Below are 15408 nucleotides of genomic sequence, written 5' to 3' on the forward strand. Positions count from 1 at the left end.
GGGGAAAGCAGGAGTAATGGTTTTCGGGCAAGTGGATGCTGCAGAGCACACACAGGAGTTGGGGAGCGGGGAGTGGGTGCCTGGGCTTAGGGAGGGCTCGAACTCGGGGCTGCTGTGTAGTCCAAGAGGGCGCGGTAAGACTGGGGTGTCCTGGTGAGAACTGGAGAGGATCTTCCCGGGTCCCTGCCTGGCCAGTGAGGAAACACTGGTCTCCCAGGCACCCTCACCTAACCAGAGCGGGGATTTCCACCGCCCCTCCCGTCGCCCTTTGGAGGAAAGTGAAAGTGAAAGGAGGAAGAGGAGGGTTGCTGGCTGAGGAGGTCGCAGAGCCATGAAGTCGCTGTCTCTGCTCCTCGCTGTGGCTTTGGGTGAGCGAACCCCGCGACTCATCGCCCAGGAACTAGAGGGAAGCGGGGGGAGGTGGCCCCACTGGAGCCGACGCCAGGGTGGGTGGGAGTGGGCAGGTCACCAGATATCCAAGCCGCCCCTCACTCGCGCCCCTATACGCCAGGCCTGGCGACCGCCGTCTCGGCAGGACCCGCGGTGATCGAGTGTTGGTTCGTGGAGGATACGAGCGGAAAGGGTCTGGCCAAGAGACCCGGTGCACTGCTGTTGCGCCAGGGACAGGGGGAACCGCCGCCCCGGCCGGACCTCGACCCTGAGCTCTACCTCAATGTGCACGGTGAGTCGTTAGGGACTCGCCGCCCCCCTACCTCTGTCGCCTCCACCGAAACCCCCTCTTCTTTAGATCCGGCAGTGACCTCGGGCCTCAGCTTCCCCCTCTATAAAGTGAGTCTCACTATGGGGTAGTCTGTGCATTTGAAGTTCCCTGAACGCTGCCCTTCCAGCCCCTTTCCCGGCGGTGACTCTACAGCTGCAACTTCCTTCTCTACACTCAGACCCCGCGGGCTTCCTCCAGGCTGCCTTCAGGCGGTACCCCCGGGACGCCCCCGCACCACACTGTGAGATGAGCCGCTTCGTCCCTCTCCCCGCCTCTGCGAACTGGGCCAGCGGCCTGACCCCGGCGCGGAACTGCCCGCGGGCCCTGGATGGGGCTTGGCTGATGGTCAGCATGTCCAGCCCAGTCCTCAGCCTCTCCAGCCTCTTGCGACGACAGCCAGAGCCTCAGCAGGAGCCTGTTCTCATCACCATGGCAACAGGTAGCTGGGGAGGGGAGGTGAAGGGTGGGTAGATTCTAAGGGTCCAGATCAGCCGGTGGTCTCGCTTTATGGACTTGAGCAAGACATTTCGCTAATCGGGGTTCAGTTTCCTTTTTTTGTTAAGAGAGGTGTTTGGCTAGAATGAATCAATCTCTACCGCTCCTTCTAGCCCTCACCCAGTTAAAAAAAAAATACTGCGGCTTGGCGGGGGTGTGGGGGGAGAGCCGAGGCGGTCAAGGGGGTTACTTTCTGATGTTTCGAAGGGCGGGCCTTTGAAGAGGTGGGATTTCCGGACACCAGACCTGGAGAGACTTGTCAGGTGATGCGAGGTGGGAGGGGTTCAGAGACAGGAGCTCCTGCCAGATCTGTATCTTGCTCGGCATCCTCAGCTTTGCGGTTCACTCTTTCAAAACCCAGCTCTCTAGCCCCACCTGCGCCCACACCCGGCGCTGCGGCAATCCGCAAAGCAAAGGCTCTTGCACTCTAGCGCGTTGACCTTCCCTGACAGCCGCGTGTGGGGATGTGCTGCCGCTCTGTGGTCCGCAAACAAGTGGGCTCGAGTGGCGGATGGACACTGCTGGAGATTGGGTGGTTCCTATTGCATTGCAGGGTGCGTTGCAGTTTGAGGCCCAGGGGTCGGAAGCTTTGCTGGGCTGGGACGTGGGAGGGACTGTGCAGATAATTCAAGAATGAGGAGAATCTGACCTGGATATCTGGGAGCTCTCCGTCCTGGCAGTGGAGGCGGGGTATTCCTGGGTAGAATACCTGTAGAGTTCTTAGCTTTTCTATCTGGATTTTATGTAAGCGACACAGCCTGATGGACAGGCCAACCCTGCACCCTCCCTTCCCTCCACCCTCCTGAGAATTACCCACAGAACCAGGGAGACAGACTTGAAACCCACGCTGAAACCCTCACCTCTGCCTACACCTCCATTCTTAGTCTTAAGCCCCCACCCTGGCAGAAGCTGAGGAGCACTGCTCTTGTGTAGACAGTGGCTCTCTCTGGTGGGGGGAATATTTCCTAGGGCTACTGGCTCCACCGAGGTGATGATGAGAATGGTCTTTGCTTTCTGAGTTTGTTTTTCCAACTGTAAAATGTGCATACTATTTCCCAGCTGCCTTTCCTGTTGTGACTATCAAGAGATGGCACTGTGTTAATTTATTCATTGACTTAATAAATACTTATTAGCACCAAGAATGAGTTGGGACTCAGCAGTTCTTAGTCCACACTGGAAATAAGAATCCTGTTGGAGGTTTCTAAAATATACTGAAACCTCATTCAATCCCATGCTTGACTTGGTCAATTAAATCAGAATCTCTGGGGTGGCCCTGGGTACCCTTGAGGGTCACAAAGATGATCCGATGTAGATTCTGCTCTCCAGGAGGTTCTGGGCGGATTTGCCACAGATAATCCTAATGTAAAGTAGAAAGTGAAGGACGTGCAGACAGGGAGCCTTGGAAGTGTCCAGGTGGTAAGATTGTCTGTATCTCACAGACAACTGGGGTCAAAGCAAGGTGCTATGCTATTTTTTATTTTTATTTTATTTATTTACTTATTTATTTTTGAGATGGAGTTTTGCTCTTGTTGCCCAGGCTGGAGTGCAATGGCATGACCTCACACTCGCCGGAACCTCCGCCTCACTGGTTCAAGCGATTCTCCTGCCTCAGCCTCCCGAGTAGCTGGAATTACGGGTGCATACCACCACACCCAGCTAATTTTGTATTTTTAGTAGAGATGGGGTTTCTCCATGTTGGTAAGGCTGGTCTTGAACTCCCAACTTCAGGTGATCCTCCCACTTCGCCTCCCAAAGAGCTGGGATTACAAGCGTGAGCCACTGTGCCCGGCCTGCTATCTATCTATCTATCTATCTATCTATCTATCTATCTATCTATCTATCTATCTGTGTTTGAGACAGAGTCTCCCTCTTATTGCCCAGGCTGGAGTGCAGTTGCAGTGGCATGATCTTGGCTCACTGCAACCTCTGTCTCCCAGGTTCAAGCAATTCTCGTGCCTTAGCCTCCCCAGTAGCTGGGATTACAGGTGCATGCCACCATGCCCACCTAATTTTTGTATCTTTAGTAGAGACAGGGTTTCACCATATTGGCCAGGCTGGTCTTGAACTCCTGACCTAAGATGGTCTGCCTGCCTTGGCCTTCCAAAGTGTTGGGATTACAGGCGTGAGCCACCACGCCCAGCCTGCTGTGCTCTTTCTTTTCAAGCATTTTTGCTTGATTTGGGATTTAAGAAAATGAAAGCTGTTGTGCTGATGTACAATTAGAAATGAAATCTCTCCAGGGTCAAAGATCATTGATAATTTTGCTAATATACATTTATACTTGTCTTATCAAATATTTTAAAATGTTTGTTGACAAATATACTTATTTATTTATTTGAGACAGGGTCTCCCTCTGTCGCCCAGGCTGGAGTGCAGTGCAGGCTGGAGAGCAGTGGCATGATCTCAACTCACTGCAACCTCCACTTCCGTGGCTCAAGTGATCCTCATGCCTCAGTTTCCTGAGTAGCTGGGACCACAGGCATGTGCCACCATGCCCAGCTAATTTTTGTATTTTTATTTGTAGAGATGGGGTTTCATCAGGTTGCCCAGACTGGTCTTGAACTCCTGGGCTCAATTGATCTGCCCACCTTGGCCTCCCAAACTGCTGGGATTACAGGTGTGAGCTGCCTGGCCCCAAATATACCTTTTTTTTTTTTTTTTTTTTTTTTGAGACAGAGTCTCACCCTGTTGCCCAGGCTAAAGTGCAGTGGCGTGATCTCTACTCATTGCAACCTCTGTCTCCTGAGTTCAAGTAATTCTCCTGTCTCGGCCTCCTGAGTAGCTGAGACTACAGGTGCCCACCAGCACGCTCAGCTAATTTTTGTATTTTTAGTGGAGACAGGGTTTTGTCACGTTAGCCAGGCTGGTCTCGAGCTCCTGACCTCAGGTGATCCACCCACCTCAGCGTCCCAAATTGCTGGGATTACAGGCGTGAGCCACCATGCCAGGCTTATACTTTCTTAATATACTTTGTGTATATTAAGAAATATACATTCTCACCATTCTTTTAAAATATTACTGAGCCAGGTGAGGTGACTCATGCCTGTACTTCCAGCACTTTGGGAGGTCTAGGTGGGAGGATCATTTGAACTCAGGGGTTTGAGACCAGCCTGGGCAACATAACCAGACCTTGTCTCTACTAAATATTAAAAAAATGCTGGGTACAGTGGCTCACATCTGTAATCCCAGCACTTTGGGAGGCTGAGGTGGGCAGATCACCTGAGGTCGAAAGTTCAAGACCAGCCTGACCAACATGGAGAAACCCTGTCTCTACTAAAAATACAAAATTAGCTGGGCATGGTGGCGCATGCCTGTAATCCCAGCTACTCGGGAGGCTGAGGCAGGAGAATTGCTTGAACCTGGGAGGCGGAGGTTGCCGTGAGCCAAGATCATGCCATTGCACTCCAGCCTGGGCAACAAGAGTGAAACTCTGTCTCAAAAAAAAAAAAAAAGTTGGGTGTCGTCCCAGCTACTCTGGAGGCTGTGGTGCGAGGATTGCACCTTCGATGGGTGACAGAGTGAGACCCTGTCTCAAAAAAAAAAAAGAGTTAAACTGTAAAACCTTTAGGTTTTATTTTAATTTTTTTTCTTTTAAATAAAGATGGGGTCTTGCTATGTTGCCCAGGCTGGTCTCAAACTGCTGGGTTCAAGTGATCCTCCAACCTCAGCCTCCCAAGGTACTGGGATTACAGGTCTGAGCCACCCTGCCCAGCCAGGTTTTGTTTATTAATCCTGTGGATTTTTTTTTTTTTTTTTTTTTTTTTTGAGATCGAGTTTTGCTCTTGTTGCCCAGGCTGGAGTGCAATGGCATGATGTCAGCTCACCGCAACCTCCACCTCCCAGGTTCAAGTGATTCTCCTGCCTCAGCTTCCCAAGTAGCTGGGACTACCAGCATGCACCACCACGCCCGGCTAATTTTGTATTTTTAGTAGAGATGGGGTTTCTTCAGTCTGGTCTCAAACTCCCAACCTCAGGAGATCTGCCCGCTTCGGCCTCCCAAAGTGCTGGGATTATAGGCATAAGCCACTGCACCCGGCCTGTGGATCTTTTTTTTAACAATTCAAAAGTATGTTTCTGGCCGGGCGCGGTGGCTCACGCCTGTAATCCCAGCACTTTGGGAGGCCGAGGCGGGCGGATCACAAGGTCAGGAGATCGAGACCACGGTGAAACCCCGTCTCTACTAAAAATACAAAAAATTAGCCGGGCGTGGTTGTGGGCGCCTGTAGTCCCCGCTACTCAGGAGGCTGAGGCAGGAGAATGGCGTGAACCCGGGAGGCGGAGCTTGCAGTGAGCCGAGATCACGCCACTGCACTCCAGCCTGGGCGACAGAGCGAGACTCCATCTCAAAAAAAAAAAAAAAAAAAAAAAAAAAAAAAAAAAAAAGTATGTTTCTGGATTTTGACAAACTAAGTGAAATTGCATACTGTTTTTACTCTACTGAACAATTCCATGAAGCTGAGAACAGTTTAACCTTATAGGCCTCAGAAGCTAGGACTAAAAAGAACATACAGATAATAACAAGAAGAAAAAGATTATTTCTACCCGAAGGACCTAGACATTTCTGGGAAGAAACAGCAGTGAAAATGACCTTAAAGTACATAGAGTATTTAGATCATGGGTCTCCAATCTTTTGGCTTCCCTGGGCCACATTGGGAGAATAATTGTCTTGGACCACACATAAAATACACGAACACGATTGCTGATAAGCTAAAAAAAATTGTGAAAAAAAATCTCATAATGTTTTAAGAAAGTTTATGAATTTGTGTTGGGCTGCATTCCAAGCCGTCCTTGGCCGCATGTGGCCCGTGGGCTGGAGGTTGGACAAGCTTGATAGATGTTTGGGAGAAAATGGGAAAGACATTGTAAACTGAAGGGACCTCATGACCAAAACAAAGAGATGCCCAATGATGACCACTTCTACTAGGCACAAGGAAGGGGTTCTATGTGGCTGGTCTGTAGGGTGCAGGAGAAGTCTGGAAGGGTGGGTTCAAATACCTTGAAAGCTGGGCTTTGTTCTGTAGGTGAGAGTGAACCATCAGAAGTTCTTTTGGAGGGCTGGTTGTTCTAAAAAGCCTGTTTGTTTTGTTTTGTTTTGTTTTGTTTTTGAGACAGAGTCTCGCTCTGTCACCCACATTGGAGTGCAGTGGCGCGATCTCGGTTCTCTGCATGCTCTGCCTCCTGGGTTCACGCCATTCTCCTGCCTCAGCCTCCCAAGTAGCTGGGACTACAGGCGCCCACCACCACGCCTGGCTAATTTTTTGTATTTTTTAGTAGAGATGGGGTTTCACCATGTTAGCCAGAATGGTCTCGATCTCCTAACTTCATGATCCGCCCGCCTCGGCCTCCCAAAGTGCTAGGATTACAGGTGTAAGCCATCGTGCCCGGCCTAAAAAGCCTGTTTTTATTATGTACATATTTATTTTTTGAGACGGAGTTTCACTCTTGTCGCCCATGCTGAAGTGCAATGGGACAATCTTGGCTCACTGCAACCTCTGCTTCCTGGGTTCAGGCAATTCTCCTGCCTCAGCCCCCCAAGTAGTTGGGATTACAGACACCCGCAACCACACCCAGCTAACTTGTTTTTTGTATTTTTAGTAGAGATGGGGTTTCATCATGTTGGCCAGGCTGCTCTCGAACTCCTGACCTCAGGTAATCCACCCGCCTCAGGCTCCCAAAGTGCTGGGATTACAGGTGTGAGCCACCATGCCCAGAAAAAACCTGTTATTTTACTTGATTCTTTTAAAAGACAAAGGTCAGATCTTTGGACTAGTGGGGAAAATACCCGATAAATGATTTTCCCAAGTTAACCAGCAAGTCCATGACAATGATGAAGGTAATGAAAACAGTAATAGCTAACATTTATCAAGTATTTTCTATATGCCAGGCCCTGTTCTAAGCACTTTATATGCATAATCTCACTTATTCCTCTCAACAACCATAGGCCATAGGTTTTAATATTATCCCTATATTGCAGATGGAGAAATATGGGACACAAACTAGTTAAATAATTTGCCCAAGGACACACAGTGTGTAAGAAGCAGAGCTAGAGGCCAGGCGTGGTGGCTCACACCTGTAATCCCAGCACTTTGGGAGACTGAGGCAGGCTTATCACCTGAGGTCGGGAGTTTGAGACCAGCCTGGCCAACATGGTGAAACCCTGTCTCTGCCAAAAACACAAAAATTAGCTGGGCATGGTGGCGGGCGCCTGTAATCCCAGCTACTCAGGAGGCTGAGGCAGGAGAATCACTTGAACCTGGGAGGCAGAGGTTGCAGTGAGCCAAGATCGCACCACTGCACTCCAGCCTGGGCGACAAGAGCAAAACTCCATCTCAAAAAAAAAAAAAAAAAAAAAAAAAAAAAAAATTAGGGCTAGAAATTGAACCCAGGCCATGTGGCTTCAGTCTATGCCTTTATCGACTGACTTCCTAGGTATTTGGGATTTTTATTTTATTTATTTATTTATTTATTTATTTATTGAGACAGAGTCTCATTCTGTCACCCAGGCTGGAGTGTAGTGGCATGATTTTTCGCTTACTGCAACCTCTACCTCCCAGGTTCAAGTGATTCTTCCATCTCAGCTTCCTAAGTAGCTGGGACTACAGGTGCCTGCCACCACACCTGGCTAATTTTTGTATTTTTAGTAGAGATGGGTTTTCGCCATGTTGGCCAAGCTGGTCTTGAACTCCTGACCTCAGGTAATCCACCCGTCTCAGCCTCCCAACGTGTTGGGATGAGCCACTGCGCCCAGCCGTATTTGGGATTTTTTTATTTTGAAATGGGGTTTCCCTCTTGTTGCCCAGGCTGGAGTGCAATGGCACAACCTTGGCTCACTGCAACCTCCGCCTCCTGGGTTCAAGCAATTCTACTGCCTCAGTCTCCCAAGTAGCTGGGATTACAGGCATGTGCCACCACACCCGGCTAATTTTGTATTTTTAGTAGAGACGGGGTTTCACCATGTTGGTCAGGCTGGTCTCAAACTCCCAACCTCAGGTGATCCGCCTGCCTCAGCTTCCCATCTGGTGTAACCAGCCACCGCGTCTGGCCCATATTTGGGATTTTTAAACAGGTAAATGATGGGATCAGACTTGTAGTCACCTTGTTTGGCTACAGTGTGAAGGAGGAGTTGAAGGAATAGGGAGATCAGACAGGAGGGCTGTTGTAATTGTCTAAATGTACATTGATGAGAACCTGAGTTGGAAACAGATATGAGATCTGTTAGGTCCTGGTGGGGAAAGCACATAGCACATAATTTTTGACAATTTGCTTGTCTATCATTGGACTATAGGCAATTTGAGGGTAGGGACTGCCTGTCTTGTTCACCATTCTGTCTTCTACCAGGATACCTTGAACATCTTCAGTGCTCAATAGTTGCTGAATGAATAAATGAATCTGAGTAACTCCAAGGGTTTGCTTTTAGTGTCTGGCGAGCTTGGTGATCATTCATCAAAGACAGGGAAGATGGGCATTGGAGCAGGGTGGGGAATGTTGCAGAGATTCTATTGACTTGGGGTATGCTAAGTTAGGTGTAACTATAGCAAATATGTGTGTAGACTTACTGTGTTCCAGACAGTGTTCTAAGCACCCTTGATATTTAGGTGTCTCTATTATCTAAAATTGGGAACTGAATAGACTTGAGTAGCAAGAGGTATTAATGATTTAACCCTCACAACAACCTCATGAAGTAGGTACTATTATTATTATCAACTTTTAATTTTAGAGATTGGGAAGCTGAGCCATGGAAAAATGAAGTGGCCCAAGGCCATATAAATAAGCTGCAGAGGGGATTTGAACCAGGTCAGCCAGGCTCCAGGCACTTAGCCACTGCACTGTACTGCTTCAGTAGAGCATAGAGGTCTGTGCTCAGGTCTAGGCTATAGCTGTAACCTTCTAGAGTCAGTAAATGTTCTGTACAGCACCACAGGACTGACAGTCATGGCTCAATCATTGTCTTCACCCATACGCAAGAAAGGCCTGGTTCCTCAAGGGTGGTGCTTGGAGATAGAGTGGTTCAGGTTGTGTCAGAAGTGACCTCAGATTCTGCAGTCCCAAGCTTGAGTGTGCTATGTGTTCAGAGTAGGCTTCAAAGGCCATATACCCTCATTGCCCCTACTCACCACCCCTAGACCTCTCTGCTCACCCTCAGCCACACTAGGTGCCACTCAGTCGCAGAGCAAAAGGAATTCGCAGGGAGGGCTAGGAAATGGTGAGTATCAGAAAAGGTGTCCTCTGAGGGGTGGGTAAACTGCAGTTTAGTCCTCCCCAATAATGCATTTCTCTATTTTTTTCTCCTTCTTTTTCTCCCTCATGCCCCTCCCAACCCCTCATCTCCCTATCTTCGTCAGTGGTACTGACTGTCCTCACCCATACCCCTGCCCCTCGAGTGAGACTGGGACAAGATGCTCTGCTGGACTTGAGCTTTGCCTACATGCCCCCCACCTCTGAGGCCGCCTCATCTCTGGCTGCGGGTCCCCCTCCCTTTGGGCTAGAGTGGCGACGCCAGCACCTGGGTAAGGGACATCTGCTCCTGGCTGCAACTCCTGGGCTGAATGGCCAGATGCCAGCAGCCCAAGAAGGGGCCGTGGCATTTGCTGCTTGGGATGATGATGAGCCATGGGGCCCATGGACCGGAAATGGGACCTTCTGGCTGCCTAGAGTTCAACCCTTCCAGGAGGGCACCTATCTGGCCACCATACACCTGCCATACCTGCAAGGACAGGTCACCCTGGAGCTTGCTGTATACAGTGAGTTGGGGGACAGAGGTCTCCAAGGGTAGAGGGTGGGCACTGGATTGTGGGGACCATGATGGGGGAGGGATGATGGAGAAGAGGGTGCCTGGGTAAGTAAGTAGAGATAGAAACGGATTCCTGGGAGTCAGAGGGGTAATGGGAGGCTAGAGGGTTCCTGGGAATTTGAGGGGCTTTGGCATGGGTATTTCTGTGATGCACCAATGGAGAGACAGTGGGTTCCCCATTTCAGGAGAAGAAACCCAACCTTCTTTAGTTCTAAGGAAGCCAGAAGGCAAACTGAGGGTCTCTTAGGGAGGACAGTATGGACTGATTTCCCTATGCTCATTTCGTCCTCTTTCCCCAGAACCCCCCAAAGTGTCCCTGATGCCAGCAACCCTTGCATGGGCCGCCCCAGGGGAGGCACCCCCGGAGTTGCTCTGCCTTGTGTCCCACTTCTACCCTCCTGGGGGCCTGGAGGTGGAGTGGGAACTCCGGGGTGGCCCAGGGGGCCGCTCTCAGAAGGCCGAGGGGCAGAGGTGGCTCTCGGCCCTGCGCCACCATTCCGATGGCTCTGTCAGCCTCTCTGGGCACTTGCAGCCGCCTCCAGTCACCACTGAGCAGCATGGGGCACGCTATGCCTGTCGAATTCACCATCCCAGCCTGCCTGCCTCGGGGCGCAGCGCTGAGGTCACCCTGGAGGTAGCAGGTAAGAGCTGGGAGCTCCGCGGAGCCTGAGCCAGCCTTCGGGAAGACAGGAGCTCACTCTCATCCCTTCTGCCTGCCAGGTCTCTCAGGACCCTCCCTCGAGGACAGCATAGGCCTTTTCCTGTCTGCCTTTCTTCTGCTCGGGCTCTTCAAGGCACTGGGCTGGGCTGGTGAGTGTGAGCCCCACCCTGACCATGACCTGAGGCTGGTGGACTTTTCCCCGCTCTACTCCCAGAAGCCTGATACCCATCCCTCTGCCCTCCACCTGTACCACTCCGGCATCCCATCCCTTCTCAATCTTTTCCCACAGCTGTCTACCTGTCCACCTGCAAGGATTCAAAGAAGGTACATTGCTCCACCTCTCTGTATCTTTCCCTTGTCACTTTATCTCCTCATCCTATCTCAAAACCCATGGAGGGAGGCTGCTGGTGCGGTAGGCAGAACCTAGGCTTGGAATTCACGCTGATTTGGGTTAAAACCTGGCACTATATCCTAACTGTAGGACTCTTTGTGCATGCTACTTAATCTATATCTGTTTCCCTGGGTGTAGGGATTTTAAAAAGTTACTTAGGCAGTGCTGTCCAGTAGAAAGATAATGCAAGCCACATATGTAAATTTAAATAATCTAGTAGTCACATTAAAAAAAAAGCAGAAACAGATAAAATTAACTTAATAATATACCTTATTTAATCTAATAATTCTGGTCCCTTATCTGAAATGCTTGGGACTAGAAGTATTTTTGGATGTTGGATTTTTTTCAGGCTTTGGAATATTTGCATATATAATATCTTTGGGATCACACCCAAACCTAAACAAGAAATCATTTGTTTCCTATACACATTATACACATGGCCTGAAGACTTTGTTTCCTTGTTTTTTTTTTTTTTTTTTTTTTTTTTTTTTTTTTTTTTTTTTTGAGACAGAGTCTCTGTCGCCCAGGCTGGGGTGCAATGGTGTGATCTCGGTTCATTGCAACCTCCACCTCCTGGGTTCAAACGATTATCCTGCCTCAGCCTCCCGAGTAGTTGGGATTACAGGCACCCACCACCACACCCGGCTAATTTTTGTATTTCTAGTAGAGACCAGGTTTCGCCATGTTGGTCAGGCTGGTCTCGAACTCCTGACCTCAGGTGATCCGCCCATGGCCTTGGCCTCCCGAAGCGTTGGGATTACAGGTGTGAATCACTGCACCCAGCCACAAATATTTTTAATAATATATGTGATCCATCACATGAGGGCAGCTGTGGGATTTTCCACTTGTGGCATCATGTTGGCACTAAAAAAATTTCAGGTTTTAGAACATTTCAGATTTTAGATTTTTGGACCGGTGATACTCAACCTGTACATCCAAAACATTATTGCAACATGTAAACAATATAAGAAATTACAGGCTGTTGTGCACGGTGGCTCACGCCTGTAATCCCTGCACTTTCGGAGGCCGAGGCGGGAGGATCACCTGAGGTCAGGAGTTCGAGACCAGCCTGGCCAACATGATGAAACCCCGTCTCTACTAAAAATACAAAAAATTAGCCAGACGTGGTGACGGGCCCCTGTAATCCCAGCTACTTGGGAGACTGGGGCAGGAGAATTGCTTGAACCTGGGAGGCGGAGGTTGCAGTGAGCCGAGATCACACCATTGTACTCCAGCCTGGGAGACAAAAGCAAAACTTTGTCTCAAAAAAAGAAAAGAAAAAGAAATTACAATCTCGGCCAGGCGAGTTGGCTCACGCCTGTAATCCCAGCACTTCAGGAGGCTGAGGTGGGCGGATCACCTGAGGTCAGGAGTTCAAAACCAGCCTGGCCAACATGGTGAAACCCCGTCTCTACTAAAAATACAGAAAAATTAGCCGGGCATGGTGGTGCGCACCTGTAATCTCAGCTACTTAGGAGGCTGAGGCAGGAGAATTGCTTGAACCAGGGAGGTGGAGGTTGCGGTAAGCCGAGGTCGCACCACTGCACTCCAGCCTGGGCAACAGAGGGAGGCTCTGTCTCAAAAAACAAAACAAAACAAAACAAATTAGCTGGGCACGGTGGCACACACCTATAGTCCCAGCTACTTGGGGAGCTGTGGCAGAAGGATCGCTTGAATCTGGGAGGTCGAGGCTGCAATGAGCCAAGGTTGTGCCACTGTACTCCAGCCTGGGTGACAAAGTGAGACCCTGTCTCCAAAAAAAAAAAAAAGAAAAAAAAAAAAGAAAAAGAAAAGAAATTGCAGCCCTTTTTCCACCCTAAGTATTCGAAAGCAGGTGTTTAAACAGTCAGCACATCTCAGTTTGGACTAGCCACATGTCAAATGCTCAATAGCCAAATGTGGGTGGTGGCTGCCATATTGGATAGCGGAGCCTGAGAGGACTGTTAGGAGGATTAAGGAAGACAGTGTATCTCCTTTAGAAGATGTAGGAGATAGAGCACTCAGCACAGTGTCTGGAGGGCAGAAAATGTTAGCCTCATCCTTCTCCCATCATCTGTGCCCATGATAGTTTATATGTCTCTGGACTGACCATGTACACCTCAACTGCCTTCTAATATTCTGAATTCCTCACCACCTTCCTCTCTTCCAGAAAGCAGAGTGAGGGCACTCACCTCCATCCTGTGGAAGCCACCATCATCTCTGGCCCAAGCGTCTGTAGTAGCTCCCCAAAATAATACCCCATCATCTGTTCCTACTCCCTCCAATCTCTCTCCACTGAGTGGCTGGAATGCTTTTTTTTTTTTTTTCCACTTATACAAGGGATAATTTTTTTTTTTTTTTTTTTAGACAGTGTTACTTTCTTGCCCAGGCTGCAGTGCAGTGGCGTGATCTTGGCTCACTGCAACCTCTGCCTCCTGGGTTCAAGCAATTCTTTGGTTTCAGCCTCCGGAGTAGCTGGGATTACAGGCACATGCCACCACACCAGCGCATTTGTGTATTTTTAGTAGAGACGGGGTTTCACCATTGGCCAGGCTGGTCTTGAATTCCTGACCTCAGGTGATCCGCCCTCCTCGGCCTCCCAAAGTGCTGGGATTACAGGTGTGAGCCACTGCACCAGGCCCAAGAAATGATTTTTTAAAAAACACATATCTTTTTTTTTTTTTTTTTTTTTTTTTTTTGAGATGGAGTCTGGCTCTGTCGCCCAGGCTGGAGTGCAGTGACGCGATCTCAGCTCACTGCAAGCTCCGCCTCCTGGGTTTACGCCATTCTCCTGCCTCAGCCTCCCGAGTAGCTGGGACTACAGGCGCCCGCCACCTCGCCCAGCTAGTTTTTTGTACTTTTTAGTAGAGATGGGGTTTCACCGATGTTAGCCAGGATGGTCTCGATCTCCTGACCTCGTGATCCTCCCGTCTCGGCCTCCCAAAGTGCTGGGATTACAGGCTTGAGCCACCGCGCCCGGCAAAAACACACATCTTATGGCATTCACCTTCTTGGAGCTCTAGGACAGTGGTTCTCAAAATTTTTTCTCTCAGGATCTCTTAAAAATCATCAAGGACTCCAAAAAGCTTTTGGGTATGTGGGTTATAGCTATCAATATTTATGGTACTAGAACTTAAAACAGAAAAATTTAAAACACGAGAATACATAGGCACACATTCCATTCATTGTGGGAACCATGGTGTCAATACGTATCATGTAGTTTCTGCAAAACTCCACTGTACACTCTCATAGAATGAAGAAGGCAAAAAACTTTTTTTGTTTTGTTTTTTGAGACCCAGTCTCTCTCTGTCGCCCAGGCTGAAGTGCAGTGGCGAGATCTCGGCTCACTGCAAGCTCCGCCTCCCGGGTTCACACCATTCTGGTGCCTCAGCCTCCCGAGTAGCTGGGACTACAGGCGCCCTCCACCATGCCTGGCTAAAATTTTGTATTTTTTAGTAGGGACAGGGCTTCACCGTGTTAGCCAGGATGGTCTCGATCTCCTGACCTCGTGATCCGCCCGCCTCGGCCTCCCTGTGTTGGGATTAGCGGCGTTAGCCACCGCGCTTGGTTGCAAATAACATCTTAATTTTGTTATAAAAAATAGTCATTCTCACCTACCCCCTGACATAGTCTCAGCGACCTGTAGGGCCGAGGTTACACTTGGAGAACCCGTGCTCTAGGGCCAAACCCATTCTTCTTGCCCTGGCCCACGTGTTCCCCCCACCGCCCCACACTGGAGCCACTGCCTAATTCTCCAGCCCAAGATGGTGCTCGCCAGCCCTCCTCTCAATGCTCATCACACACAGGGCTATTCCTTTCCTCCAATGAACCAACCGCCTCCCGCCCACTTCCAGTTCCCAGCCCTCTGTTCCCTTTGCCTGGTCCACCCTCGGCCTCCCTGGGTCGCAGACGAGGTCGGCCTCGTCATTCCCCGCAGACCGCCGCGCGTCCCTCTTGTGCGGTTCACCACAGTTGTATTTTAAGTGATCATGTGAGTCGTCGTTAAATGCCTGTCTCCCCGCGGATCATGGGCTCCTCGAGGACAGGGACCGGCCTGTCTGTCCACTGCTGTAACCACGCGCCGGCATAGGGACGTAAGGCCCCACTGGAGGGCGCTCATCAAATAGCTGCTGGATATTGACGAAGGAAGCGGCGGCGCAGCTCAGGGATCTCCGAGTCAGGACTGTCGGCCAGACCGACGGGGTAACATGTCTAATGGTGTGGGAATAAAGTTGTATTCCAGTGCTTCCAAACGGGCCTCTCATTCCAACCCCCTTCCAAGCAAAATGAATATTCCAATCATCTCTGGTCCCTTCCAGTGACCTTGAACCCCTCAGAGAACGCCCCGTCGACACCGTTCGGGGTTGGGC

General features: G+C 49.9%; 1 protein-coding gene across 3 annotated transcripts; it reads left to right on the forward strand.

Annotated features, from left to right (window-relative positions):
- The first annotated feature begins 50 nt into the window (after positions 1-50).
- On the forward strand, positions 51-15291 carry TAPB (TAP binding protein). 3 transcript variants are annotated; one of them, XM_071097205.1, is made up of 8 exons: positions 53-368; positions 512-682; positions 900-1160; positions 9559-9957; positions 10307-10648; positions 10728-10817; positions 10958-10992; positions 13209-13375. In XM_071097205.1, the coding sequence occupies exons 1-8, from the start codon at positions 332-334 to the stop codon at positions 13218-13220; spliced, it is 1347 nt and encodes a 448-aa protein (XP_070953306.1). In that variant the 5' UTR covers positions 53-331; the 3' UTR covers positions 13221-13375. The 3 variants fall into 3 exon arrangements, with proteins under 3 accessions (XP_070953307.1, XP_011727401.2, XP_070953306.1); XM_071097206.1 differs by lacking the exon at positions 10958-10992 and having other exon boundaries at positions 51-368; positions 13209-15291; XM_011729099.2 differs by lacking the exon at positions 13209-13375 and having other exon boundaries at positions 51-368; positions 10958-13202.
- The last annotated feature ends 117 nt before the right edge of the window (positions 15292-15408 follow it).

This window comes from Macaca nemestrina, chromosome 5 (genome assembly GCF_043159975.1).
Source record: "Macaca nemestrina isolate mMacNem1 chromosome 5, mMacNem.hap1, whole genome shotgun sequence".
NCBI lineage: Eukaryota > Metazoa > Chordata > Mammalia > Primates > Cercopithecidae > Macaca > Macaca nemestrina.